The sequence below is a fragment of the Salarias fasciatus genome, chromosome 20 (genome assembly GCF_902148845.1).
Source record: "Salarias fasciatus chromosome 20, fSalaFa1.1, whole genome shotgun sequence".
Classification (NCBI taxonomy): Eukaryota; Metazoa; Chordata; class Actinopteri; order Blenniiformes; family Blenniidae; genus Salarias; species Salarias fasciatus.
This window is the reverse complement of record NC_043764.1, coordinates 21,146,960-21,174,132: the sequence shown is the minus strand read 5'-3', so window position 1 is coordinate 21,174,132 and position 27,173 is coordinate 21,146,960. Positions and strand designations below refer to the sequence as shown.

Here is a 27,173-nt window from a genome sequence, read left to right as displayed (position 1 = left end):
GTACTATAGAGTCTGTGGCAATGTAGAAGGGAACCAGTTTCCTTCAGCTTTACAGGGATTACAAAGCTATTACCATACATCAATAAAGATCAACTTCTTCCTCTGTTTGTGGCGCTCGGGTTTTCTGTTCCCTTTAGTCAGCATAGATCCATATGGACCATTCCCAGAGTGCACTGGGATCATATGGATATTCCTGTTGTTTCCCTGCAAACCTTTTAAATTCACCTTTCCTGCAAGGAAGAGAGTCTTAAAAGCAAAGCCAGCCTGGCTGTTCCAGTAATGTGGAACATTGATTTTTTTTTCCCCCTCCTGTTGTAAACCCAGTGGCTTCAGTGCTGACAACCCTTCCAGTAACATGAATAAAGGAATTAATAAAGGAGTGAAGTTAAATTCCATAACACTTCCTTGTTATGCAACACTTTGTATTAAAACTGCAGCAGTCTGAGAATTGATCTACCTTGTAAAAGTTAATAAATGTGGCTTCGGGATACGAAACTGAACAAATTCTTTTTTTTTTTCTTTCTTTTTTTTTTTTGCAATTTAACACAAATGAGGGTTGACCTGCTTACATAGTAATAAGCCGACTCAGGAACAGGTAAACAATGTTTTGACTTTGAAGATGGCGCCCACAGTAAAACGCTGCTGAGTGCAGCATCGTTTCCTTTCAGGATCCATTAGAGATGAAAACTAACTGCAGCAAACAGAAGCGTCAAGTTGAACTTTATTGACCCCAGCAGAGAAGGTGACGTTGGATGCATCATGATTGAGAAAGCCCTGTGCTCTCCGACCGAAGACATGACTGTGCTTTATTGTGGCGGTTTGATTTTGGTCACCGCACAATAACAAAAAGTTCAAGTTTCTTCATGGAAACCTGAACTAATCATATGCAGTCAATGCATCTTCCCAACGTGCATGAAAAAAAAAAAAAAAACCTCTGAACATATGTATTTATTCTTTCAGGAAAGCAAGCCTTTTGATTAGTATGGAAAGATTAATTTTGTCGTAAGACTTTTTTTTTATTATACTTCCCTGCAGTTCTTGTGTGGCAGGTTTGTTAAACTTAGTAGACGCTCATTCCTCTGCCCTCTGATTTTATGAGTTTTGGAATTTCCTCAATATGTTTTGGGAAATCGTGGTTATGAGAAGTAAGCAATGCATACCAAAGTCAGCAGTGACAGGATAGAAATAAATTGGTTGATTGTGGTTTGAATTGTTTCTGTCATTAGGAAATAGGAATCAAATCGAGGTTTGACAAGTTGTGAAAACTGTTGTTTTACCTCATTCCTCCATATTTGCACAAACAACGGTACTGCTCTCATTCTGTCTTTGTCTATGACAATGCAATAAACGCTACACTCATTACTTTTCCTTGTCAGGGGAACAGAAGCATCTCTTTCATTAGAAATCTCAGAAAATTTCTTTTTTCAGCGCCACATTGGGTCTGCTCTACTAAAGCTTTATGCATATGAAAGCAGATATAAACTTGATATAGTGCACATATGTGTGGACTTATTCTACTAATGGGGCGCACCGAGTGTAACGTCTGGAAAGATGTCCAAAATAACACTCAATATCAGTATAACTCATTTGCTTTAATGATATGGAATAAAGTGTATGTCTAAAATACGGTGAGTTTATGCTAATGCTATGCTAACAAGGCACAGTGTCATTTAAAACACGCACAGATGCGGCTGTGTGACTGTAGCTTTTATTGGACTGTAACATGAGATTTCTCTGCTGTACTCCTTTTTAACTTCACCAACACGTCCCAGATACTGCTTTTCATTTTGTGCTCATGGCGGCTCAGCGCCCCACCCGATCACTCCACGGCAAATACAATCAAACTCTGAGATTCCCAGCAAATCGTTTTGGTGTGAACGGAGTCTAATGCACACACAATCCTCATCTGGATACTTCTGTTGGTGTTTGATGTAACACCAATAAAAAAAAAAACCAACAAAAGTTTCTTATATTTGCTTGACAACATTAAGGAGCACACTTCATGCAGGATCTCAGGAATTAAGGTTTCATGTGTTTCATTTGGAAATTCCATATACGCATCTATCGTTTTATGAAATGTAGGATTTTGCGAAACAGGAATAGTGAGAGCAGGGTATGTGGAAAGGTCACAGATTTAAAAAGTAGTGATACTTATATTCATTTTATTTTACTTTCATATAAAGGAACGGGTAATTCAGGATCTGAAATCCTGCTTATCACTTGCAAACACAGTTAAACTCAACTCTGGATGTTTCAGTAGTAGTTTTGCAAATTCATAAAGTTCCCATAAATTATTCATGTCCTGTACTCGGCTGTGGCAGCCTGTTACCCAGTGATTCTAGTCTGTAATTGTCAAAAGAATAAGTGTACCTGTTACCATATAATCAGGTAGAGAAGGTTTTAAATGTACAACATCTTTCGAGTTGCATTCAGCTTGATTACGTGACCTACAACTCATCTGACATGTAATTATCTCGAGTAAAGGAAGTTGGAATGTAATCCGCTGGCACTTTTATGATGATATTTCATGAGCTCATGCATGGGCTTCGTTTCTACATCTTCAGTCTATAATTCATTTTAAATTAAGTAAATTTATGCTCTAAATGTGAATTTTGACACTTTTAATTATCAGTTAATATTTTTTTAATGAGAATTTATTTATCAAGATCATTGTATACAGCCCGTGATTATAGCCAGATTAGACTATATCTGTGTTTTCACACATTTTTATCCTGGCTTGTGCGACAAGCATTCCTCCCTTTTTTCACAGCACGTGAAGTCTCTCCTGACACTGTTTCACCGATTAATTATACACCCCAGAAAAAACAAATGTGCGGATTCACTGAGTGATAAAGACTTGCAATGTCGGCTTTGTGATGTTTAGTTTTATCTAACATTCAAACAAACTGAACCTTATTAAAAAGCCTCAAGTGCTGCTCTCCCTGGCGCAGTCCCAACGCGTTAAGGCGTGCTGACGATATTTCACGTTAAAGCTATTAAAGGGCGCTATGGATGAAACGCTGGCATTACTGTGCATGTGTCATAATATGTAAATCATTTGGCACATCGTGCCTTCATGCTCTTAGCGTCATTTCACAAGAATAAAAACAATTCTAATACTGTACATACGGAGGTGGCATGAAGCTGAACTTTATGGTTCTGTTGTCATATTGACATTAGTGCCTGTCGTAGTAGGGGAGTGATCCAGTAATATATAGAAAAACTGAAAAACAAGAGTGACGCTAATGCAGCTTAACGCCACTAGAAAAAAAAAAAAAGTTGAGAAGTATTTTTAGATATTTCAGAAGTGATTATGTCACAAAATGGGGGATATATATGTGTTTATATGATATATAATATATGATTTAATGTGGCTTGTTTGGTAAAATGGTCGTCTTTCCGATCTTTGCGGTCCATGTATCAGAGTGTCCTTGAGCAATACACTGAACCTCAAACATCCCCCAGTCAATGAATGGCAGCAACTTCCATTGGTTTCAAGAATTTAGCCCCAAGGATCATTGTACTTTAATCATTTCATTCTATATTAGTCAGTTCTATTACTATTACTTATTTAGGAGGATAAATTAAACCTATAAATTGAGGCAATAACAGCTCAGATTGTCAGTTTGCTGCATATGTAAAATGTTTTTTTTTTCCCTGTCCTGAGATGGGCATGTTATTTGCACTATATAAAGGAAATAGAACTGAATAGTGTGATTAAAAATGGCAATAGTGTAAAAATGAGAATATGATAACATCCAGAAAATATCCACAGCGCTTTACTTTTCCCACATTTCGTTCGAGCCTCAGTTGAAGATGGATTCATTGAGGCTTTTTTTCTCCCCCTCTGAATTCTCCACACAGTCCCCCTTAATCACAGCGTGAAAAAGTTTTTTTCTGGAAATGTATTCACAGCCTTTTCTCAACACTTTGTTGATGCATCTTTGGCAGCGATTACAGCCTCGGGTGTTTTTTGAATATGATGGCTAAACCGGCACACCTTATCTTTTGGCAGATTTGCCATTTGGGTCTTTGCAGCGCCGCTCACATGCCGTCGGGTTGGACAGGAAGCGTCAGCGTGCCGTCATTTTCTCTGGCTGAGCCGCAGTAGGACATTCACAGGGCCGTAATGAAGACTCTCCTGTGAAGTGTTAGCTGTGGTCGTCCTGCTGAAAGACGAATCCCCGTCTGAGATCCGTAGCAATCCGGAGCAGGAAGTGTCTGCACATGACGGCATTCATCTTCCCCTCTGTCCCCACTAGTCTCCCAGTACCTGCAATCGCCAAACATCCCCACGGCATGATGCTGCCACCCCCATGCTTCACTGTTTCCTCCAAACGCGAGGCCTGTCGCTCACGCTCGGACAGTTCAGTCTTTGTCTCATCAGACCGGAGAATCTTCTGAGAGTCCCTCTTTTTTGTTTACCCCAGATGCCGGCTGCCATGTGTCTGTTACTAAACACTGGCCACTCTGCTACGGAAGCCCGATTGCTGAATTGTTGAAGAGATCGTCTGATCTATCATGAGAGCACTGAGTCAACACGCCTGCCATCATGTTGCATTTAACTGGAATGCTGGTTTACCCACAGAGAAAAGACTGTCTTTCATACAAAATCATCCACCAAAACAACTTCTAATTCCTGCTCTGTGATCTGTTTACTCCGTTCCTGTTCTCCTTCATGTGCAGTTTTTCACTCTGCAGCCAGTGCACTTGCAGCAGGAGATCTCTTTGCGTGGGCAATTCGGTGCTGACAAGATAAGGCGGGAAATCTCACAAAGCAGCGTTCCCGCGCATCGTCGGCTTTGATAAAGCATGTTGTTCTGCTGGTGATTGTCAACCCTCCTACGGCTCTGGGCTTCTTATACTTGCTGGGAATAATTTACATTCAGTTGCCTGATAATTGGAGACCAGTGTCTACGCACAAAGGCTCTGCACGAGCACGTATGTCAATGAAGCTAAAAATAGGACATACATGTTGTCTCAGATATCGCCACACTAATGGCTCACATTTCTGCAACCGTCAAATAGTATTTTTGTGCACATGAGTTGATTTTTTTTGTGATATAAACATTTTGTAATAAAGTAGGATATTCCTGGAATTCAGTCATTTCTCTCTTTTCAACATAAATATGAAACAGCTCAAAGTGAGCAGCTGTAAACAGAAGTGGAAATGCAAACCTGTGAAGTTGACATTGCGGATATATTTGAGCAGCAGGGTCCCGTTGATGGTGTCCATCTTGGAGCAGAGGCCGACCTTCCCGGGGCAGAGGTCCTTGTGCATGTTATGCAGGGCGTGAGCCATGGCGTACACGGCGTCTATCACGAACTGGACCTTCCCTTCCTGCTCGTAGGACGAATCTTTCCCGATCCGTTCGTGATCTAAAAGACAACGACAGGAAAATTACAACAGATATCGCCACATCCCACCTGCCTGGATGAATTCAAACCTTCACACTGATTTAGCTTCCCTGATTTGTTTTAACCCAGGAAGCCTGCGGCGAAATTCTCAAAGGGGAATGGTGTTAATTTGCTCCCCTGTATCATTTTCTGCCCGCCTCATTTCTTGCAATCAGTGCTACTTCATCAGCGAACAATTCAGAAATTATTAAACACATTTTCATTAATATGCTCTTGGATTCTTAAACAAAAACACAAGATCTTATTGTTAACAGCTTCTGGGATCCACATTAGATATTCTGCTGGTGTTTAATATGTAAGATGAAAAGTGTGTGTCAACGCACATACTTCAAGTGTTGAGTCTAATTTCTAATTTCATCCTTCTTCTATTCCACTTTGTCTTTCTTGGGTCATGGTAAAGGAGCCGTACACGCCGGACAGGTGCTCAGTCAGTTCTCAGACAAATACAGACACGATCACACATTCACATGTACGATCAATTTAAAATCATAAATCGTCAAGCGCCAGTTTTTGGACTGTGGGAGGAAACTGGAAACAACCTACATGCACACAGGGAGAAGATAAAGTCAGAAAGCCTCCTAGGCCCAGACTTAAACCGTGTGTATTCTCTCTGTGAGGAAAGAATGCTAACCGCTACACTACTCTATATTCCATTGTTAGCAAATGATCTTGAGAATGGTTTTATTTCATTTACACATTATACTTTTTTCTCTTCTGAAACATTCCGTTGTAAATGTTTCTGTTTTAATTAGGAATAATATTGTCACTAACTACTTATTGCTTTTTTACACTATTACATCCACCACTAAGTTTCACACACACGCACACACACACTGGTGTCACCACATTCACCCTGATTATAGTTATATCTCACACATACGTCTCCTCTCTGTGTTTTACGAGTCGAGTCACTGCAGTCCTGAAAGACATTAAGACAAGAACATTTATTCGCTGCCTGACAATCAATGAAAAATGTAAGAACAATGATTGCAAGATGTGTAAAATCAAGCTAATGATAACCTTTCAAGAGGACTGATTACTCAATTGTCAAACCATCTCTTTTTTTTCCCCGTCCTTTAGTGTTATTTTATATAGAAACCACCACTGAATTGTGCCTGTTCGCCGCTAATTGTACGCCTTTTCTTCCAGACATCAATCACCGAATTCCCCTTCACAAAATTCAAAACAGTCCGCCGTGCAGCCTCCATCATTTTGCGCTGGTGTGAACGTCCTCGGCTGTTTAGTCAGACGGCGTTTCCTCGGTTTTCACGGTGTAATCATGCGGGCTTCGGATCGCTCCGCGCTGCCATGAAAGAACAAGGTTTAACTCGAAACTACATGAAGGTTCGTCAGCGATGTGATCTGCTGGGGCAGATGGGAAGCCGTTGGAGCGAACTCACGGGTTTTTGTTTATGTGATCTCCAAGTGTTTCCCCCCACCCCCTCCGAAGTCACGTGCTTTTCCCCACATCTATTAATCATGAGCGTGGAGTATGATGGAGCGGCGGAGGAGGAGAGGAAGACACGGCAAGACAGACGTAATCATTCTTCAGCATTCATGTAATTAGTTATGGCAGGTGGACATTCATCACGGCCGGCGTTGTTCTCAGGCTCTGAAAATGTGTTAATCGTCAAACAAGCCTTCGATTAGCAACTTGAGCGTTTTTATTAACCGGCGCTTTGCCAGACAGCTGGAGGACAGAGGTAATGTACTGCTTCAAGACCCCCAAAACTGATTAACAGAAATTTTGATTTCTTTTTTTTTAATAACCAAAGTCATTGTCAGCTACAAGATATACAAGAAATATCTGAAGCATAAAGAACAATTGAAGGAATGAAACTCTACCAGCAGAGCAACAAAGTAACCAGGATAAAAATGATGGATCATAAGGAGGCAGGAAGTGTATTCGGTGTAGAAAGTAGCTTGGTCTATGCTGCAATTTGCAATGACTCACAGTAGCAACTCTTGTAAAAAAGGGAGCGGGCGCATAAAATTTTGACATAAAATTTAAAATGTGGCAGCGCAGATTAAACTGGTGTATTGCAATATATTACAAAAAAGGAAAGAAGGATGGTTGGAGCAGCACGGGGGAGTGCTCATTCGCACTTTTCTGACTCTCGGAAAGAATATTCCAGGCTTTATTTGTGGAGTTTGCATGTTTTCATAAACCGTCCAAGCCTTTGCCTGCAACCCAGTTGGCACCCTGCAGCTCCATGTTGGATAAAGCAGTAAGGAAAATAGATGGATAAGACTGCGTCTGAATGGATACTAATCATGAAATGGATTAAAAAATAAGATGCAAACCAGAGCTCCTCCTCACATTTTGCACATCGTGTCCATTATCCTGTTTTTGAGAATCTGCTGCAGTGGGTGGGTTTGTGTAAGTGGGAGTTTGAAAATTGCACCGGAGCGCTGTTTAGTTGTTTTTTAGGGAACAGCAGCGTGAATGTTTTGTTGGTAATTGTGTAATTTCCCACGTGGTTCTCGTAAATACAGATGATAATAACCCTCTAAGACCCAGGAGGTGATGTGGTGGTGGTGTTTGCCTCACAGAGCTTGGACTGTTCAGTGAGAGGTTTGCATGTTCTCCCTGTGTGTGGGCAGGTGAAGATTATGAATGAATGATTTATCTACAAATGCAGCTCAAAGTGTGTGCATTTTAAGCATGCCCATTGTGTTGCCGTGGTCGATCGTCAATGATTGTTTCCCTTTGATTGCGAGTGTGTAATTCTCCCTAATTGGCCTGAATGTGACAGAAAGACACACTGTCAGAGAGCATGTGAGTTACAGAGGACTACAAACCAACCCAGAGGAAAAATGACAAGGAGGACAAGTGATTTTTGAAGGTTTCAGATAACATTTGACACGTCCTCATTCTCTGTGACAGTGTCTTAAGGGCTTATTAAAGTCAAGCTAAAAACGCTGACATGTTCTCGTAGCGGTTCATTTGCATCAGTAGACGGCGTGTCACTCTCTTTCTGTGTTTTGACGGTTAATGCATTTTTGGAATAATTGCAATCTGCTTTTATACTTTGCTCAGCAGGAGAAGAAATAGCATTTACTGTTGAGATGTTGCGGAGTCTTCCATTGGGAAAACTGTTGTACTGAAGGGTGAACGACTTCATTCTGAGAGAACCTGGACAGACTGACAGCAGGCCAGTTTGTTTTTGAACTGATATGACCACTGCAGAGCTGATGGGAAACATAATTTCTCCTCGATTCTGTTGAGCACTCACAGCTGATTATACTGTGAGCAGGTTTGTAATCCGTCATGGGATTAAAAAAACAAGTAACGCATATCCAGCACCAAAGCAACCAACAAGACATATTCATGAGCTGATTTCTATATCAAACTTGTGTGTCTTCATGCTTTTCTTTTAAAATTCAAACGTGTATAATTTCAGGTCCCATTGACTACGGGGTTTCCACGGAGCAGCTGCAGCATTTTTGGAAGCTTGTGTTTTTCCCAATCCTCAAAGTCAGAGTTGGAGTGTTTTCAAAAAGTGTCATTTTCAGTGCCACTGAGCACTGTTGTCATGTACACGTTCACCCAAAACGTAACGAAAGGTTTCGGTTTTCTCTTAAAAACGTTGCGTAAACAGGGCATCGACCAAACAGAACCAATGGAATCAGATAGAAGGGTTTACATGACTCAGACTTTTTCAGATCTGTGTTCAACCAGATGAATCACAGTACATGTAACCACATCTGCCTAACACACGTGTCGTTGAGTTATGGGAGCTGGCATGAAAATTTTTTTGAGGAAAAAAAACATATATTCCTGGGAAAAAACGTGTAAAAACTTCGATTTTTTTTAGTTTTAACCACCACACCACCGTGCAGAGCTCATTGTCATCTTTGTTCTGTCTTTTGTCTTTGAAATTTAAAATTTATTTCTTTTTGAAAGTCAAAATAAACTATTTGTTTTTTTTAATTTTTGAACTCAGTCCAAAATGAGGAAGCAAACGGTTTGACAGATGAGTGATTTATGTTGCAGCACCTCATTTCAGCTGAACCATGAACAAAACGACTTCAACGTGGTAATTTTGAAAAATGGCTCATGTCGATGACTTGCACTGACGAAAAAACACAAATAACTGTGCCAAGAGTGACCGGACCAGAATGTATTATGGAGATGTGTCTGCTCTGGTGAAAATTGGTTCCTCTGTGCTTTCACCAGCGTCTCCCTAATTATCAAGGAGATTTTTTTTTTTTTTTTTTTTGCCTTGACATTTGGTCATAATTATGCACAAATATATAATTTAAATGATGTGCTTGCTGTCGCCAGGGAAGCAATGTTTGGCTTTGTGTTGTTTCTTTCAATTAAAGTTTAACCTCCGTGTTGCTCGACAGAAGCTTGGCCTTTTCACTGCCTCGTTTCCGGGCAGCTCGGCATAACATAAGATAATGTAAACCGCGCGTTATGATTTAGATAACCGAGAAAAAAAATATATGCACGAATCAGATATTAGAACAGAATCATATTTCCTTTGCGAGCCTTGTAAGATCTGTGCAGCTTGCCATTTCTCATCTGAGCAGAGACGCTTTATTTTAACAAGCGCCGGCCGTAAACAGATGAATCGGGCTTTGTTTGTCTTCTTATTATCTGCTCTCTCATATTTGCTCGTGCAGAAGAGGCCGTTTAACATCAGTGACAAGCCTATGAATGTTTAAAGGTTTTCTCCAGTCAGGCATTTTAAATGAAAATGACTTGTATGATTTTTTTTGAAGTTGAGTTACTAAAAAAAAAAAAAAAAAAAAAAAGAAACAATCAAAACAGAAACATTACTCCGTCATTAAATTGTTCAGCTCATGACCAGTGAGTACGTAGAAAGTTCAAGAGAAAGTTAAACTGCTCCAAGTGGGAGCTCTTCGCTCTTCTCCACTGTGGAGTCCATTCTGAATAGATGCTCTTTGCCTGTATGCATGCAAATCACACTCCTTTTAAGTAAAAACACAATTACTTTTCAAGAGAAGCTCAGAGAAACTTTCTCATTTTGAGCAGGTGAATACAAAATCGTCTTTGTGGCAGGAAATCATTATCGTCCTTCTTCACTTCCAGATCGGCTCTGACATGTCATCAAACCTGAAGCGCTTTCATGACAGGAAGCTGAAACGCCGGACGCCCCTCCTGTCGCTGCATTAGGTGAGCGTCTTGAACGTGGATGTTGAGGAATCGAGTTCAAATCGGCTGGAAGGGACAACCAGCCTAAAAACCGTCTGAACTGAGCCCATTCACATGTATACACACACAAACTGCTGAGGATGTGCACCGCCTGCATGCATGCAAATCACACTCTTCTAAATAGAAACACAATTAGTTTTTAGACCAGTTCAGAGAAACTTTTTTAATTTCAGGCAGATAAACACAGAAGCTGCTTTCTGGAGGGAAATCATTGTCGCGTTCACTGACAGATGAGCTTTGACAGGTGTTTAAAGTTGAGAGTTCAGGCACTTTTCAAGCTGTGCTCAATAAAAACTTGATTTATAATTTTTTTTTTCCTACTAGAAATAAGCAATATCGATTAAAAAAACAAACAGATTTGCATGTAATACTGAAACACACATATTTATGACTTAAAATGCAGACTAAAGTGTACAGTTAGGGCAGGATCTGGTGTGCATAAGTCTCATAACTATAACTAATATACAGTTTATGGTTCTTAACCCGAAAACTCACAGAAAACATAGAAATGGAGCTTTGTGCCATTCGTCACTCCTGCTGTGGTCGTCCACTCAGACCAGCATGCCACACATTTGAAAAGTGAAAACAGAGTAATATTGAGCAATCAGAGAGCAAAAGTCAAAGTGATGTTAAAGTAAAAAGAAGCAGAGAACACTTTTGTGGTCTGGTTTGAATATAATTGTACTAATTGTCAAATCTCCGCTTCACCACTGAAATTTTCATGTTTCTTGCATAATGTGTTCATTTCTTTTGATGCTGTTTCTCAAAACAGATTTGTTTACAGCACTGAAAACTTCACAGATATGTAAAAAAAAAAAAAAAAAAAAAAACACTTTCAGCTGAAAATTAAATCTTCACATTCACAACCTTGAAAGATGGTTATTAAATCATCATAGTGAGCCTCCTGCTTCATCATGTTCTCCTGGTTCTTCAAAGGAAACGCCAGCAAGTTCTTTTTAGATTTTTTTTGCAGGTTTCTCCGTGTCCTTCCTGCCACGACTGGGATTCGAACCCTCACTCACGGTCAACATGCGGCACCACGGGAGAAAGATCTTTAGTTTTTGTTTCATCAGCTTGAGCAGGCTGTTTTTGGTCGAAACTTCTGACTTGAATGCCGACACATTGAAGCACACTGAAACATTTTGAGACGCTTGCTTACACCGATGCAACGCTCTCACTCGTACACGTGACAGTCTGCTCATCGTCGTATCTTCATCACACGCGCATAAATAAGCCTGGCATTTGTCAGTGACACTGTTCTACAGCCCAACGTTTTTTTTTTAGTGTCACAACTCTGAGTAGGAAACATAACAGAGTCAAGTTTAAGGAGCTTGAATTAGAACCAGTTTATCTTTAAATGTCTGAGAAAACTGGCAAAGTGAAGCCGGGAGACTAAGTGTCTCTTTTTATGGTTGTCACAGTCGTTCTCATTCAATAGCTCTGCCGCTCTTTTCTCTTTTCTGACACTTTATTATCGCTGTGCCAACTAAACTGCCCAAAGTTTTCCCTCATAACTCTGCAGGTCAGGTCATTCTCCGCACTTATAATGGCGCTTGAGCTCATAAAATCAAGTCATGCGGGTTCGTGATGGATGGAACGTCAATCATTGATTTTCTGCTGAATGTGTCGACACGAATGAAACCTTTCTGTCAGACTTCAAATATAATTAGAACGATCAGTGTGTTTTAATCAACATAACTGTTTATTCGTCATGTGATTGGTTATTTCTCTGTCAATTATGCTTCCTTTTAAGACTGCGATAAAGAAAACACTGCAGAAAATAAGTAAAAACTTGAACTACTGCGTCCTTTTCAGCTATATAAGGACTGAATTTATTAGATAACGGTTAAATGAGTGTTCTGTCTGAGGCTTTAGCAGAATAAAGATTCTGATACTTACTGTACATGTTCTGTCTGTTCGTGAGTGTTAGCCTGGCGTGTTTTCACAAGTCACCCATTTTCCCTCAAGTTTCTCATTAACACTTACAGATGAAGAGGAAAAGACCGGTGAAATCGGAGGGAAATGGTGCGAGCTGACGCCATCAGAACGTGTGGGCTGTGGATCACGTGCCTGACGTGCCGGATATAGTCTCTTCATCAGCATATGCAGGCGGCAATCCTGACGGTGACGGTTAACCTTGCGTGGAGAACTGAATGCGCTGTCACAACACCGGCAGGACACGATGATCGACGGTGTAAAAATTAACGAACTTGTGATTTTACAGCCGTTTTTATTTTCTCATCAAGTTTTTTTTTTATTGTCTATCATTTGGGTGTGGTCACAGCAAGTAGTGGAATCAGTGTCATGGAGAGGCTTCCTTCATGTTATGGTCAATTAGGTCAGAGGTCACTGAGATATTAGTGTTCTGCGCTCACTGGCTCTTCATTTGATACACTTGGGCCATAAAGTGAACATATGCATTTCAATTTTCAATCATTATTGTGTTTCACTGTGTGGTGCTGTGAGAATACAGTGTTCCTTAATGGATAATCTTAATATCTGGCTGTTTTCTCAATGACTAGACTTGTGAAAGGGTCCTCAAAGCCACAGGCAGACAACAAATATACATAAATCACACTTCGGATTAGATTATAAGGACAACAGTAGAGCAACAAGTGAACAGAAATGCATGAAATGAAATTCAGTCAACTCATTTTTAAACATAAAGCTCGTTAAACTAATCACACATTTAGACTTGCTGCCTTTTGTTTTTCATTAAAGTGATTAAATTAACCATCAATTTAATTTCAGATTGTGGTTTTTATGCACGGAATGCAAATGCTGGTGTAGTTTAACTGTTTTCCCCATAATTTTGTGGCGTGTGGAAGATTGTGTGTGCGTGTGTGTGTGTGTGTGTGTGTGTGTGTGTGTGTGTGTGTGTGTGTGTGTGTGTGTGTGTGCATCAGGGAACTTGTAAAACCTTCCACAGGGAGAAAAAAAATAAAAAATTGGCAACTTCACAGAGAGACCCCCCCCCCCCCCCATGCGCAGCCCAGACAAACTCATGTAAATTCAATGGATTAACTCAAAAACAAAATACTTTAAACAGTGAATCCTTTTTTTCAAATAGAAACAGTCGTGATTTAGTTAATGGAGCAGGTCATCCTCCAATTTTAAAGGTGCCTTAAAGCTAGGGTTGGCGATCTTGGAAAACTAGCATGTAGCACGAATGTAGCATCTCCCAAGGCTCCGCCCAGCTCCCACCCCATTGGAGGAGCTCCGTTGGGAGCGGAGACGCAGAGACGTTGCGCGCGCGGTGCGCGCGGTGCGCGCAGCACTTCGGCGTCCAGTGCGTTCCTGGCGTAACCTGTCCTCAGCGCTTCGTTTCTTCGTTTTTCTTAATTTGCACTATGCCAAATTATGGCGCACTCAACGGTAAGTAAAGCCCCAAACATTCTTCTCCGCCATTCTGCAACGACGCTCCGTCCTTCTATGCGCGCACTGAATCAGGGTCAGTGCACGCCATTGACATGTACGCGCAGGGGGCAGGTCGAACGGTGAAGGGATTTGATTGGTTTAAAAAAAGGTGTAACGTCAAGACTATTGGTTGCTGCTTTTCCCGTTTTGCTCCTGCTGTAGATAGCGGATATTTTCCAAACTACTTTAAGAACACGCCATGAATTGCTTCCTATCGGGTCATAAAGATCATTTTAACCAGTATTTAAAAAAATGTATCTCATTCAAATCGCCAACCCGAGCTTTAAGGAGTTTGCACGTTTTATGTGAAACAGTGCCCCCTGCAGGCCTTGGGCGTAATGCAGCTTAGTGAAAAACTCGTCCCTGTGGCTCCCGTGCACGGAAGAGGGGGACTCCGTCTTCGCTCGTTTAGTAGCACTCGAGTAAGATTTAAGTTTCTTTTACCTGGTGGAGTCTGTGCTGGAGCTGTGGCAGTGCTAGAAGCCAGTCTTTTCTTACTTTCTGGAAGATTCTGCTCAGTTGTTGCTCACTAAGCATCTGGCGGAGTAATGGCGGATATAATGAAACCTATCCAGCCGGAGCGCGCATTACGTCATTCCTTTCAAATTCTCCCCAAAAAAATGCTGGTGCCGGACCGGCACTGTGACTTTCAAGTGACAATTTAGCGCTGTTAGAGGTACTTGTAATGAATATGTCAGGGCACATTGTACACATCATTAAAAATGTGGAACATATTTATGGTGGAAAATAAGTAATTTTAAGGTTGTAAAACTCCTTAATGCACCTTTAAGGTTGGCAGTTGAATTCCCATTACTGTGGGTGGGTGAGCGAGCGAGCGAGCGAGCAACCCATTGACAGCAAACATACATGAAATGAAACATATTTCACTTGTTTAGTCTAAAAATATCACAGTAAATGCTTTTAACTACTGACCTTCATTTGAAAATCACTGATAGAGTTTTTTTAATAGATTACATCCTTCAGTTAAAAAAATAAAAATTAAAAAAAAAAAAAGTAAATAAAAGCCGAGACGCTCTAACGGAGACCAGTGGATTATGGTGAATGAAGAACCTTGCACCTGTATTCTTTTTTTTTTCTATCAGCCTTTCAGGAGTTTCCATGAAGGCGAAGTCTGAAATTCAGAAAGAACATAATGATCCAGAAAGCTCCGGGTCATACTGTGTCACCCGGCTTGTTATATTCCCTTTGAATTGAAGAAAACTCCCTTTCTGCTTTGCTTTCCTTCCAGGAAAAGGAGCGCATTACGCTGCTGTTTGTAACGCTCATGTCCTCTGTGGTTCCTGCATGAGACAAGCTGAAATTTGCAGGCTATTTAACCAGATAACTTGTATATTTTTTTTTGTGGTTGGCACGGTTGACTTTAATCTAGTGCTTCACTAAGGGAAGTCAGGATACAGTGGAGTCAGAGTAATCAAACAGCTGATAATGTTGGATAAAACAAATCAAATCTATTTGACAATTGAGTGAGAGGAGTTGTCATAATTGTAAATTCTTTGTTCAGTTTTCATCCTAAATAATCATTTGCTGTGATTTTTTTTTCCCTTCATGCCACTTTTAAAGTAGAATTTGTCACCCTGTTGGCTCCCGCATCTCTTTGGTGTTTGCCTCCGTGGCTAAATCCGTCTCGTCAGAAGTCACTCATTGATTGCAAAATATTCAAAGTTATGCACAGTGAGAAAATCAGTTGGTGGTGCTAATTATCCACTCGTGAGCCCTCGAAATTACGGGAGGAGGATGCACGGTGAGAGGACTTCATTAAGGGAGCACCAGTCGAACCTCAAGCTGTGGACGCGATGTGGAAACTGCGATCGAAATGTGACATTTCGCTTCGGTGTCAAACGGCTGTCTCTGCACACATGAACGGAAATGATTATGCAAAGTGTGGTCAGCTCAAATAATTGCGATCGGCTGATTATGCAATAAGGCGACGTGCTCATGGGCATTGACAATAAGCGTTTCGAATGCCAGGGAGCATCAACCTCAGCATTTCGTGTTTTTTCAGCTGTTCGGTCATCCGTGTTTCGGCTGCATTGACAGAACAACACACACTCACCGGTGTTACAGTGTGAAAACAGCAGAAAATCCAGCTAAAGTTTTAAAGCATACCTGGGATTGGGTTTATGAGCGTGTAGCAGGAGTGGAATGAAAACTGTTGTGTGGACAACAAGATGATTTAACATATTTTTCCCATGTGACACAGGAAACTGAGGACGGAGAAAGAAATGTGTGAAATGTCTAGACGGAAATTTAGATGCCTCAACAGGTCTTTCTTTTATTTCTTTTACGAGGTGTAACAAAGTTTTGAGGTGTTTTTGTGTTTTCAGCTTTGTGTTTATTGACAGTCAGATCTTCAATCTGTAAAATAACAGACACTAAATCAAACTGTGGGATTTCAGATACTTTCTTAAGCTTTACCGTTCTTCATCATAATAAATTTCTCCTCGGAGACATGTACCCTCAAATGTCCTACTGACCAGAACCAATTGAGAGGCAAAAATTCAAATGCAGCAATCGGTAATGGATCAAAATAAAGACTTGTATTATCTTTGGCAGAAAAGGGACTGACTTTCTCCTGTATTTATACTAGCATTTCCTCTCATAATAACATTGTTCCCTTGCCTTATTTGTTTATTTTGCTTCTTAATTTCACGATCTATCAGCTTTAAATAGCCAACAGTTTGCTTTTCTGGATACATCCTGTTTAATTCCCACTCGATACCAGTGGCCTCGAAAATAATCATCTAGAAATAGAAGAGCTTCAATTACTAAACACCTGGAACGTTTAACGGTAATGAGCAAGTGAAGATGGAGCTCTCCCTGGATTAGTGCGATGTTTTACAACACGCTCGATTACATTACATTAGAAGTCCAGGTCCTTCCATCCGTCTTCTGCGCTGCTGCGTCCGAGACGCTGGAGCCAATCACAGAAGACATGCACATGCTCACATTTACACGAAGCCCGGCTTTGAACATGGCTTTTTCTTGTTGTGAGGCATAAGAGCTAACCACTAAACCACTACGCCATGCTCCAGTTTCACCCTGGAATTGTACTTCAGATCATATTTATCACATTTAAATTCTGAAAAGCGAAGTTTTTTTCTTTACTCTTGGTATACTTTTTCATCTGTTGGAGAGTTTGACAAGCTTCACTCAACAGCCATCACTAATCCCTCGTCATTTCTTGTTATAATTAAACTGATTGGGCATCATTAGCCGGGGAGCCAGACTGGAGCGCAGAGCTTGACGGCGCTTGTCATCGTTTCTTCCGGAGACACGGTCGGTCAGATTGAGTGAACTCAGATTTGCAGCCGCAAACTAAGATATTAAATTACTTTTCCTCTTCTAAGTGCATTTAAATTCCATTGATTTCCAGTGAATATTCAAGCATTAAATAATTGAGGATGACAAATGACTTTCTAGTGAGATATCTCTATTTTGTTGCTGTAAAGCAGAGCTTTAGTCCTAAATTTGCGAACACTCCTGATAATTCTGAAAGGATTTTTGTTTATCTTATCTGTCCAGACAATGACATTTGAGTTCCTTCCCGGGAGAATCAAAGAGCCGAGCCGAGTCGAGCGCCGCTCGGCTCCATGTGGCGCCCTTGCCGTTTTCATTGAGCAGTGGAATTCGGTCGATGGAGCGGGAGGACGAGGCGGCCGTGTGTGTTCCTGTCTGCCGGCCTCGATGACTCATGTCTGCAGGGATGCAGCGGAGCGGCGGCGTGACTCAGGCCGCCTTGCTTCTCGGCCCTCGGCATGCGCTCGGGTGACGTCAGCACGAAGCCTCGCACCTGCAGAGGCCGGCATGCCCGCCGTAAGCAAGGCAGTATGAGAGGCTTTAATTATCGGGCCGCCGGTGAAAATACGGTTCTTATTTTTGAGACAGTAAAGCGCCGTGTTTGGGAAAAGAAGGGAGAAAAAAAAAATACAACAACAGCCAAATAAATGTCATGTTTTCATGCTGTTTAATTTATAACGCGGCGCGGTGGAGGGCTCGAGTCTGTGTTCAGCCAAAAGTAATTATGATTGATTGTGTCACTCCTGCTCATTACTGATAAATTCAGCCGCGCTCTGCCGCGACGCCGCGCGGCGTCTTCCCGGCGCCGGTCGTTTCTCTGCTCTCTGCGGAGCAGCATCGCAGCTTTACGGTCGAAATGCAGCGGCTGTAGCCGTGCAGTGGATGGTTCACAGATCAGATGGCAAAGTTGAGAAGTGCCAGTTTTTACACAGCCCACATTTCACATGAGCACCAGAGGGAAGGTAAACCAGTGAGCTTCCTACCAGGTCTCATCGGTCCGCGTTCCACAAACATTCACTGGTTTTTATTTTGCGAAAACTAAAGAAAAGGTTTTGGCTCAATAAATAGGAGTATTTTTTCTTCTCTTTTTAATGGGTGTACACAGTTTTCTGTTTTACAATATTGAAGATAACCTGTTGAGGGAGAAACTTGTGAGTAGTTTGGTTGTACAAAGCTTGAAAGATGCAGTGTTAATACATTGTATTTTTGTAAAAATCTACATTTTTTTATTACCTAAAAAACACTGTTAAGGCTGTGAAATGAAAGTGCTCCTTTCTCAACCCCATCACATACATCAAGTTTAATAAAAAGCTTGAAAGAATAGTAGCAAAACTCCACATGTATACATATGAAAAAGACCTATACGTGCATGAATTAGTTTCTACATCCATGTGGCGTTTCTAGCACATTTTTAACACTTATGTGAAAGGTTTGGCAGGCCGTGGCCTGTTTACAGCAACTTCTGATGATGTTTTTTTCCCACACAGTGGGAATAGAGCAGTAAAATGACCTGTGGGTTGGAGGTGACAATGTATATCTGCAGCTGCAGAGTAAACCTTGTCCTGTGGGGCAGCAGATACAAGGAAAATGTGCTGCGGCGGAATGTGAATTATACATCTGCACTCCGATGTTTTCACTGCACGCTCAGTCAGATCCATTTTAATGCCTCGGTCCTGGAAGATGACCTGTTACCACCCTGCTGCTGTGGTACATAAATCACTCGCCAGCGACTCGCATTGTGCGATTAAAAGCTTTGATATCGCGCAAATAGAATAATTACATGCCCATCTAATCTTGTTAGCACTTTAGGAATGTCATTTTCCAGCACTTGATGGTTGATTAGAGATTTTCTGAGAGCGGAATTTAACGTTTCTGACTGATGAAGTGTTGTGGTTAAAAAAAAAAAGTCCAATCAGAGCTTGGACAGTATTACAAGGGTTTAGATGTGTGCTGCGCTCGGCTGCAACCTGTTGGTCGATGTTACGCACCGCATGCAATCCAGGCTCATAGTAATTGACCAACATCAGAAGACGGAACAGAAAATTATTATGCTTACAGAAGGAACAATTGGGAGAATAGTGATGGTACTTGCAAAAAGCTCTGAGTGAAATGATTGTACCTCTTGCCTGAAAAAGAAAAAAAAGAAAAGAAAAGATGTGTTCTTCCCCGGAGGCTGCTTAAGAGGAGAAAGGGGCAGCAGCTGAGGAGCAGCCACCATGACAACTGGCACGTACAGAAATCATTCTCCTGCGACTGTGGATTGTTGGGAAGCATCTGCTCTGCCAAGAGACACAATGTTGTCATGAGCTTTGACTATTAGGTCTCCACTTATCGGGTTAGCATGGTCGGTTTACCTGTTGTCGCAGCAGCATTGATCACTGACGGTATTTGGTTGATTAGAAGGTTGCAGGGTCTTCAATCAGCGAGATTAGAGCTCAGAAAGCAGATTGAACCTTGTTAGCTCTTTCCAAGCTGTTTTCATTCTGTGTTATTTCTTCATCTCTGTAGTTGTGATCATTATTTTCATTTCCACAAACTTTCTTCTCTCCCGTGGAGCTTCTGGAACAAACTGCCACAAGAGCCATCGCCTAAATGAGAGTACGGTACAACGTGGAGCAGAACACGCTCGCGGAGGGCCGCGGCCGCCGATTCACACGATGTGCTGCCAGCTGTTGCCGGGCAACCCGAATACTACGCTGTGTAAAAGTCGCTGCGGCTCCAAGGGCCACATGCTGCAGTTTAATCAGAACTGGGCCAGACTTTAAAAATGAGCACAATCACCTCGAAAATCCAACGGCTTCACACCGACTCGGTGGTTATAGTATAGGACTCTTCCTAAAAACATCGAGTCACTACTAACACCTGAGCAAATCGCCACTCTGATAATAACCAATCAGACTGATTTTTAATGCTTCTCAGCATTAAAACAGCTGCTTTGTCATGCGCCGCACTAATGTTGGAAAAAGCCTGCGACTCCTCAGCGTTAAACTCATGGTGGAACTTTGATGCTAATGTTAGTTCACTTTGACAAAGGTAGCTGACACTGGTCTCTCGGTGACAGGCAGCACTGCCCTCTGCTTTCCCACAGACAAGTTATTTTCATCAGGAGAGACCGCCGATCCTGTCTTTGATCATTACAGAGGGATCCGGCTGCATGTAGCCCTTCCAACGGTTTGACTGTATTATTAGTTCCCAGCATCAGATGTGCTGCATGTGTAACATGGGGTCATGAAATCAGCCTGTTATTCCCTGTCGGAGATAAAAACCACCTCTTATGAACCAATCAGAGTCGCTGGGTTCATTCATCTCTGCCTCGGCAAGTGGAATGAGAAGTTTTTCTGGATCTAATGTTTGCATAATGAAAGTTACATCTGCATACATTCATATTCACCATCATGCTTCAGCAGTAACCAGTGGGAACTGATCGGATTTTCTCTGAATGTCTGTTGAACAGAGAAGCACAGTAGCTCCTGGTCACAACTATATTAGCAAAAAGGGTTTATGGGTTTCTTTTTTCATCTTGTCCAATGTAATCTGACAGAATTTCGACCATGTAGAAGTTCAGCATATCACCCCCTGCCATCTAAATAAAGAACATGCTGCTGTGTTCTTTATACATCAGATTTCAAGCTGCTTATGCACTCCAAAAAATTCCACAGGAAACTGCTCTTTTCCATTGCTGGAACAGATACTTTACCTTCATACCAGTGTTTTGTATGTAGTCACCATTTTCTTTTCCAGACTGTAGAAATTCACAGTTCCTTTACAAAGTGGCCAAGAATGCATAATTTTGAGCTGAGAGGAAACTCAGTCGGCATAACTTTAGATAACAATTTCTGCACTCTCACGGATGCAGTGAAATAAGGTACCTTTCTATTGTCTGGCCTACATTTACACACTGATTTGAGTTGTTCCTTTTGAAGCGATGCGGGAGAGACGGGCCAATCTACACCTCTGTAACTGCAGGGCTGATGTTAAAACGTGTGCCTTCATTCTATGATGTTTTCCTCGAATATATCAACTCTTATATAAGCGGTTATGATGTCTGTAATAACAGATGACTCTAATACTGGAAGTTAAAAAAAAAAAAGACACCTTTATCAAGCAGTGCTGTGGACGACTGAGCCGGCTCAACTGAGCTACTTGACTTTTCAACCTAATCCAGGCTTTCTATTCAACATGGAGTAATTCACCTAAAATATATACAAACAGAAATAGAGACAGCATTGGGTAGATGCAGCTTCAGACAGTCAAAAATAATATTCATCAAGGTGAAATGTGGGTGAAAACATTCTGCTTTGCGGAGGATATGAGTATTTAAATGTTATCTGAGGGTTGTGTGTAAAGATATGATGAATATGTGATGCAGTTCTAAAATAAAGATATGATCGGACTGTTTCTGCAGCTGGAGCAAAGAAGGAAATCAAGTTGCATGAAGTTCCTCTAACATCGTTTATTCAAGTGTGTTGATTTTTGTAAAGCAGCAAAGGGTCCAGACTTCTATTTCCCTTCATGCTTTATGTCTCCTCGGTGACTGAAGTGATCATATGGGTGTAAAAACATCAACCTTGTTAAAAAAGCATCATTAAATGAACTATTTTGTGTTCAGTGTGATAAATTCCTGTTTTGTTTCTGTTGATTTGCTGCTCATAGTGTTTTTGGTCTGAGAACGCTCCGCTCAGCGTGGCTCACTGACAGTCCCTCTGAGGCTCTGTTCCATGCAATGTCATGGAAATGTGATGGTTTTCTGAGCTTGACCTTGATGAAAATACTCCATTTTCCAGATCAGTGATTTGACAGCGGGTGGTGCTTTCATCCATGTGACAGACAGAATTTTACCGCTGATTTTACATGAATACTTCTCATGAGCTACTGAATTAATTACAAAAGGCAAAAGTAGCAGAAAGCAGAGAGGCACAGTTTGATAAACAAGGCATTGCAGTCGCTCATAGGCTATAAAAACACATGGTAAAACTGAAGAACTAAAAGTATTGAAGTTATCTTGGAAAAAGGAGCAGAATCAGTTTCTGTCTCATTACACTTTATTTTACAGTAAAACTACTTGAATTGAAACATTACTACAGGGTTAGAATTAGTTCATCAGTTTCTATTTGTTTAATAAATTCTTCTCTTTCTTCCTCTTCAGATGTATTTTAAAGGACGCTAGTGCAGTTAGATGAGACTTAAAACTCAGTTCTCTATCTTTGATGCCACTTTTATTCCCGTACCTGTGAAACGCCATGAACAACACACTGAAGTCACTTCTTGTACTCTACTTTGAGAGGGAACAGATTAAAAGGTGCTTGTCCTCATGTTTATCTGCCTTCAAACTTTTGAGCATCAACTTGTGAAACTTTCCAGCTGGTGAAGCGGAGTTTTTTCGGATGTGGCTGCTCACTATCAGTCGAACATGAAGAGTTTCCTGAGTAAAAGGTGGTTGCCTCTCAAGCTAAGCAGCTGTTTCTTGACTGTCAGCTTCTTTCGGGCGCACGCTGACGTGCCGGCAGAGATTCTTGCAGGATCCTGCTTTTACTTGTTAGCAGATCTGCCTCCTTCTCATGTTTTTCTTTTGGGGGGGGGAGTTGAGGCTCACATCTACGCTGGCGTTTGACTGCTAACATGACTGCTACCTTTTAAGACAGCAGCTGCACTGCGAATCCCATTGTGTCAGCAGGAGCTCCCTTTTAAAAGAGAATTCACATCATCCGTGATTATATCGAAGCTGTTTTCACATGCAGCTCTGCGGATGATGTCTTTTCTTTACAATATGCGTCATTATAGATTTATTCTTCTGAGTGCCAGTTTTCAAACTGCACAAATCTGAATGCTGGTCTTGTCATTTGACTGACAAGGTCACTGAAATCTGGCCCGGATTTCTGCGTACATGTCGTTTATCTTTAAAAGAGTTATTAATTGGAGGTCTAGTGCCAAATCAAACATGCAGATCACGATCCGCTGTGGTGACCCCTGGAGGGAGCAGCGGAAAGGCGCTCTGTTAAATAGACACTTTATGGAAGCACATTGTTGCCCCAGCAAATAGAGATAGCTGATATAAAGGCTACATGATATTAGTTAAAATGCAATATGCAGGAGGTGATCGTGACATGACTTGCAATAGTTGTTTTCTTTATTTTAGTGCTTTTGACTTCTGCCCTGTTGCCATCAGGTCTTCTTGCGTTGTTTATATTTATGAATGCTGATGTTGCAATGATGATGCATTTGTGATATTTTAAGTAGCGCGTAGGGTGAATACAAACACTGCGGCAGATTATCTTCATGTATTGTGGATTGAGATTTGATCTCTCAGTAAATTTGTGAAATGATTCACACTTTTTGTTAAATTCTCAAAAACATGGAAACAACTGATCACATTGCAGGTTTGCTTTCAGAATAAAGTGACCGTTCCTTTAAAATGCACAGACAGACAGGCTCCACAGCGCCTACGGTAAGGTTAACATCCAGATAGTATTTCTCCATTGCGATTTGATATATTGTTTTTGGTATATAGCATATTGCTCTCATAAATCTATACATTGGTGGTGCTTAAAAATGTATTCATTTACAGTCTGCCGCAGCGCCTATGAGCCCATTGTTTATCTATTAATAGTGCAGAAGTGGAGCGGACCGCAACATGAACAAGTAATGGAGTTCGACTTTGTTAGAAAGCAATTATTTTGTATGATGTATTCACTGGTCTGAGTATATCAGATTGCAAATGTGTTTTTAGCCGCTCCGGGCTGCTGCATGTTAAGGTGGAGTGTAAAGCAGCACTAATCTTGTGAATACGGGGATAACGTGTTCAATTTCAGACTTAATCTCTTGGAGGGCATTCAGAGTGCTGCGCTCGGTTGTGAGCACAAAAAAAAAAAAACAAAAAAAAGAAAACCTGACTGAAACGGTTCCGTAATGAATGGAAAAGGAGAGCGAAGTTCAAACCCCGCTTAATTTCACACGTCCACGCAGCTGGTTAATCGCTGTGTGAAGGGGTTACAGAGAAAAGTTCCAAAAACGATCGGACACAGCGTGACTTCCTGAAATTGACTGCACAACAACAACAAAAAAAAAAATTCTAGGCTGTGGGTGTTTACTGAAACTGGCTGCACATAACGACGTTTGTTTATCCGTGGAATAAAACAGGCTGCTGATGTTACATTTTTATACGTTTGACTGTTTCTATACTGACATACGAACGGCCAAGCGAGGACCAGATTGCCGGGAAACGGCTCATGTGCCAACGTGAAATCAGCCAGTCTGGATTGTTTGAGATGCAGAGCTGCGCAGCACGGCGTGGCGGGGAGAAGGTCTGAGAACCCAGTGATTTTAATGACCTGAAAGCTGCTTTCTAATGGGCTGACTAGATATACTATTGATTATGTTTTAGCACATGCCGTGGCGTAGCGCTGCGATTGCTATTGTTGCGCTCTGCAAAGTGAATGGAAGCAACACATCAGTAATGGGAACATCAGTCATTTCTCTTATAAAATTCGAGTCCTGTTCACTTTTCTGCCTCCATTACTGCTCTCCTAAATTAGAACGAGGATGTTTTTGTTTCTGTGGTGAAAATTACATTCATTTCGAACACACATACACTCACTGAACCCCTATCTGCGCTCCATCCTAAACTCGGAGCTTTATTCTAACCTTGCAGCTGGAGATGAGTCGAGTCCCAATTGGATTCTCAGCTGAGTCTGGTTTGTAATCACGTTCCAACCCGTGTTTCCTGCTGTGTGCAACTTCACACGTGTTGCCTCGACGAACAAAATACAACCAAACCAACCGATCGCTTGCTTTTCCCTACAAGGACCTCGACCTGTGTCTCCATGTCAATGTGCACACAGGTTAATGTCCTCACAAGTCTAGGACAAACAAGCTGACACACACACTGTCTATTCAAATATTTCTGAAGCACTGCACCGGTCGAACCTGCAACAACTTATTTGTTATTTCACTGAAAGACTTTTATTAGATACAGAATAAAGAGGAAAAATATCTGCTTGTTCTTTTTGCTGTTTTGAAAGAAGAGAAGCCTCTCTAATGAGGCAACCCGGTCCGAGTCTGAGACCCTCCTCATGAAGTGAAGAGCACTTTAGGTCCGCACAATAGCAACAGATGAACAAACACACTCATGTTGACGTCGGTTTTTGACCCCACAGTGGGTCAAGTGTGCAGCCAGGTTCCTGTCTGTACCAGTATAGAAAAACAAGAACACACACACACACACACACACACACACACACACACACACACACACACACACACTGTATTCCTCCAGGCATTTTCAGTCAATGTACCCGGTTATCGATCGGGTCGTCCACATTGACGGGGAGCCTTCTGTGCTATTAAACGCAGACTTACTTGTACACTTTTTGATCCCAGATCCTTTCTTCAGAGCGTGCCGACTGAGCTTGCACTGGAAGTTGTTCTCCCAAAACTCTGCAAACCAGATATTCCTTCTGTTGTTCTCCAGAGTTCGGCTGATGAAGTAGCGATCAAATCCTGAAGGGAAGGCGACAGACGGGGCATTTGTTATGTCTTTTGCATCTCGGTGGACGTTTCCAGTTGCATATTCAGTTACGCTTTTCACTTTGTTTTTCCATAAACTCGAACTTTTCAATCCATCAGTAAAGAAAAAGGAAAATGATGCATACTTATTTTTAGCTGGCTCGTGATTTTGCTTGATTCATTCCTGAATCTTTTGACAAAATAAATTAATTCAAAGTGTAGGGTTTTTTTTTTTTCATTTAATGTCTATGAATTTTACTTGGAATATGTGATTTTTTTTTCAAACTAACAGATCTAATGAAGGTAGTTTAGCTTCCTCTGTTCACACTGCTGTGTACTGAACTTTATTCACACATGAGATTTTGGTCACACTGTCTGTACAAGAGAAGAAAACAGTAATTGATTGGATGAAATGTTGAACTGTATTTGTATAAGATAGCATCACAAGTAAATGCAGTGAGGCAGCACTTTCTGTCCAATGCCATTAAAAAGGCCCAGAAGTTGTCAACAACTGTGATAAAAAGCTATTCATGTTGAAAGGCGTGTATTTTAAATGTAAAAAAAATAAGCTGCACTTAGTGAAGGAAACCATACAAAGAGTGAAAATTATCAGCATTTAGTTCCATTTAATCCAAAAGCATGTGAGGAAATGAATCATCCTGTAGGGAAGTGTGAATACCTTTTATTGACTGCCGTTTGGGCAAGATGGTGACGGCGCCTTCTGCCATTTCTTCTTGGTTCAGTATCGGGGAGATCTTGGAGCCCCAGCTGTCCGAGCCCACCCAGATGAAATGGCCTGTTTGATTGGCCTTTTTCGCTGCTTGAAGGAGCCGCCTGCAGGACAGAGAAGGAAAGCGACGTCTAATCGCACCGCACAGTGTTGTTTCTATCTATTTTATGCACATTAAGGTGATGCCGCGTGCCGTAAATGAACCCGCTTTCCCATTTGAATGCACCCCCGAAGAGGGAGTGGGGCCGCCGCGCAGGTGGTTACATAACGAGAATATTCAACTCCGGATCTGGCGCAAAGTTACACACAGAGGCACTTTAGTGGACCTGGAAAAGCCGCCGCAGGCTCTCCGTCTTTCACCGCCGCAGCGACGCTCCGCCGGGCCGCGGAAGAATGACACCCCTGCCACATTTGTCCAGGCTCGTTGCCAACAGACGTAAGTTTGGGGAGTCGTAAAAAACTGCAGACGCGCGCTGCCGTCGCAGCACAGTCGCATCAAGGAACCTTCAGCGCAGCAACATAAAATTTAAATACAGCCACCTGGCATGTGAGGCATTACCGACCCCTCCTAACGCCCCAAAGACGCCGGGACCAAAATAAATA

General features: G+C 41.5%; 1 protein-coding gene across 2 annotated transcripts in view; it reads right to left on the bottom strand.

The window, feature by feature from the left end:
• Nucleotides 1-27,173, bottom strand: part of LOC115407652 (metabotropic glutamate receptor 4) — a 148,735-nt gene that overhangs the window by 14,661 nt on the left and 106,901 nt on the right. For both annotated transcript variants that reach the window (XM_030118083.1, XM_030118082.1), the window contains exons 4-6: nt 26,520-26,674; nt 25,694-25,834; nt 5,179-5,379 (exon numbers count right to left, since the gene is read on the bottom strand). In XM_030118083.1, the coding sequence (XP_029973943.1) occupies nt 5,179-5,379; nt 25,694-25,834; nt 26,520-26,674 (497 nt within the window). The remainder of the gene's footprint in view (nt 1-5,178; nt 5,380-25,693; nt 25,835-26,519; nt 26,675-27,173) is intronic.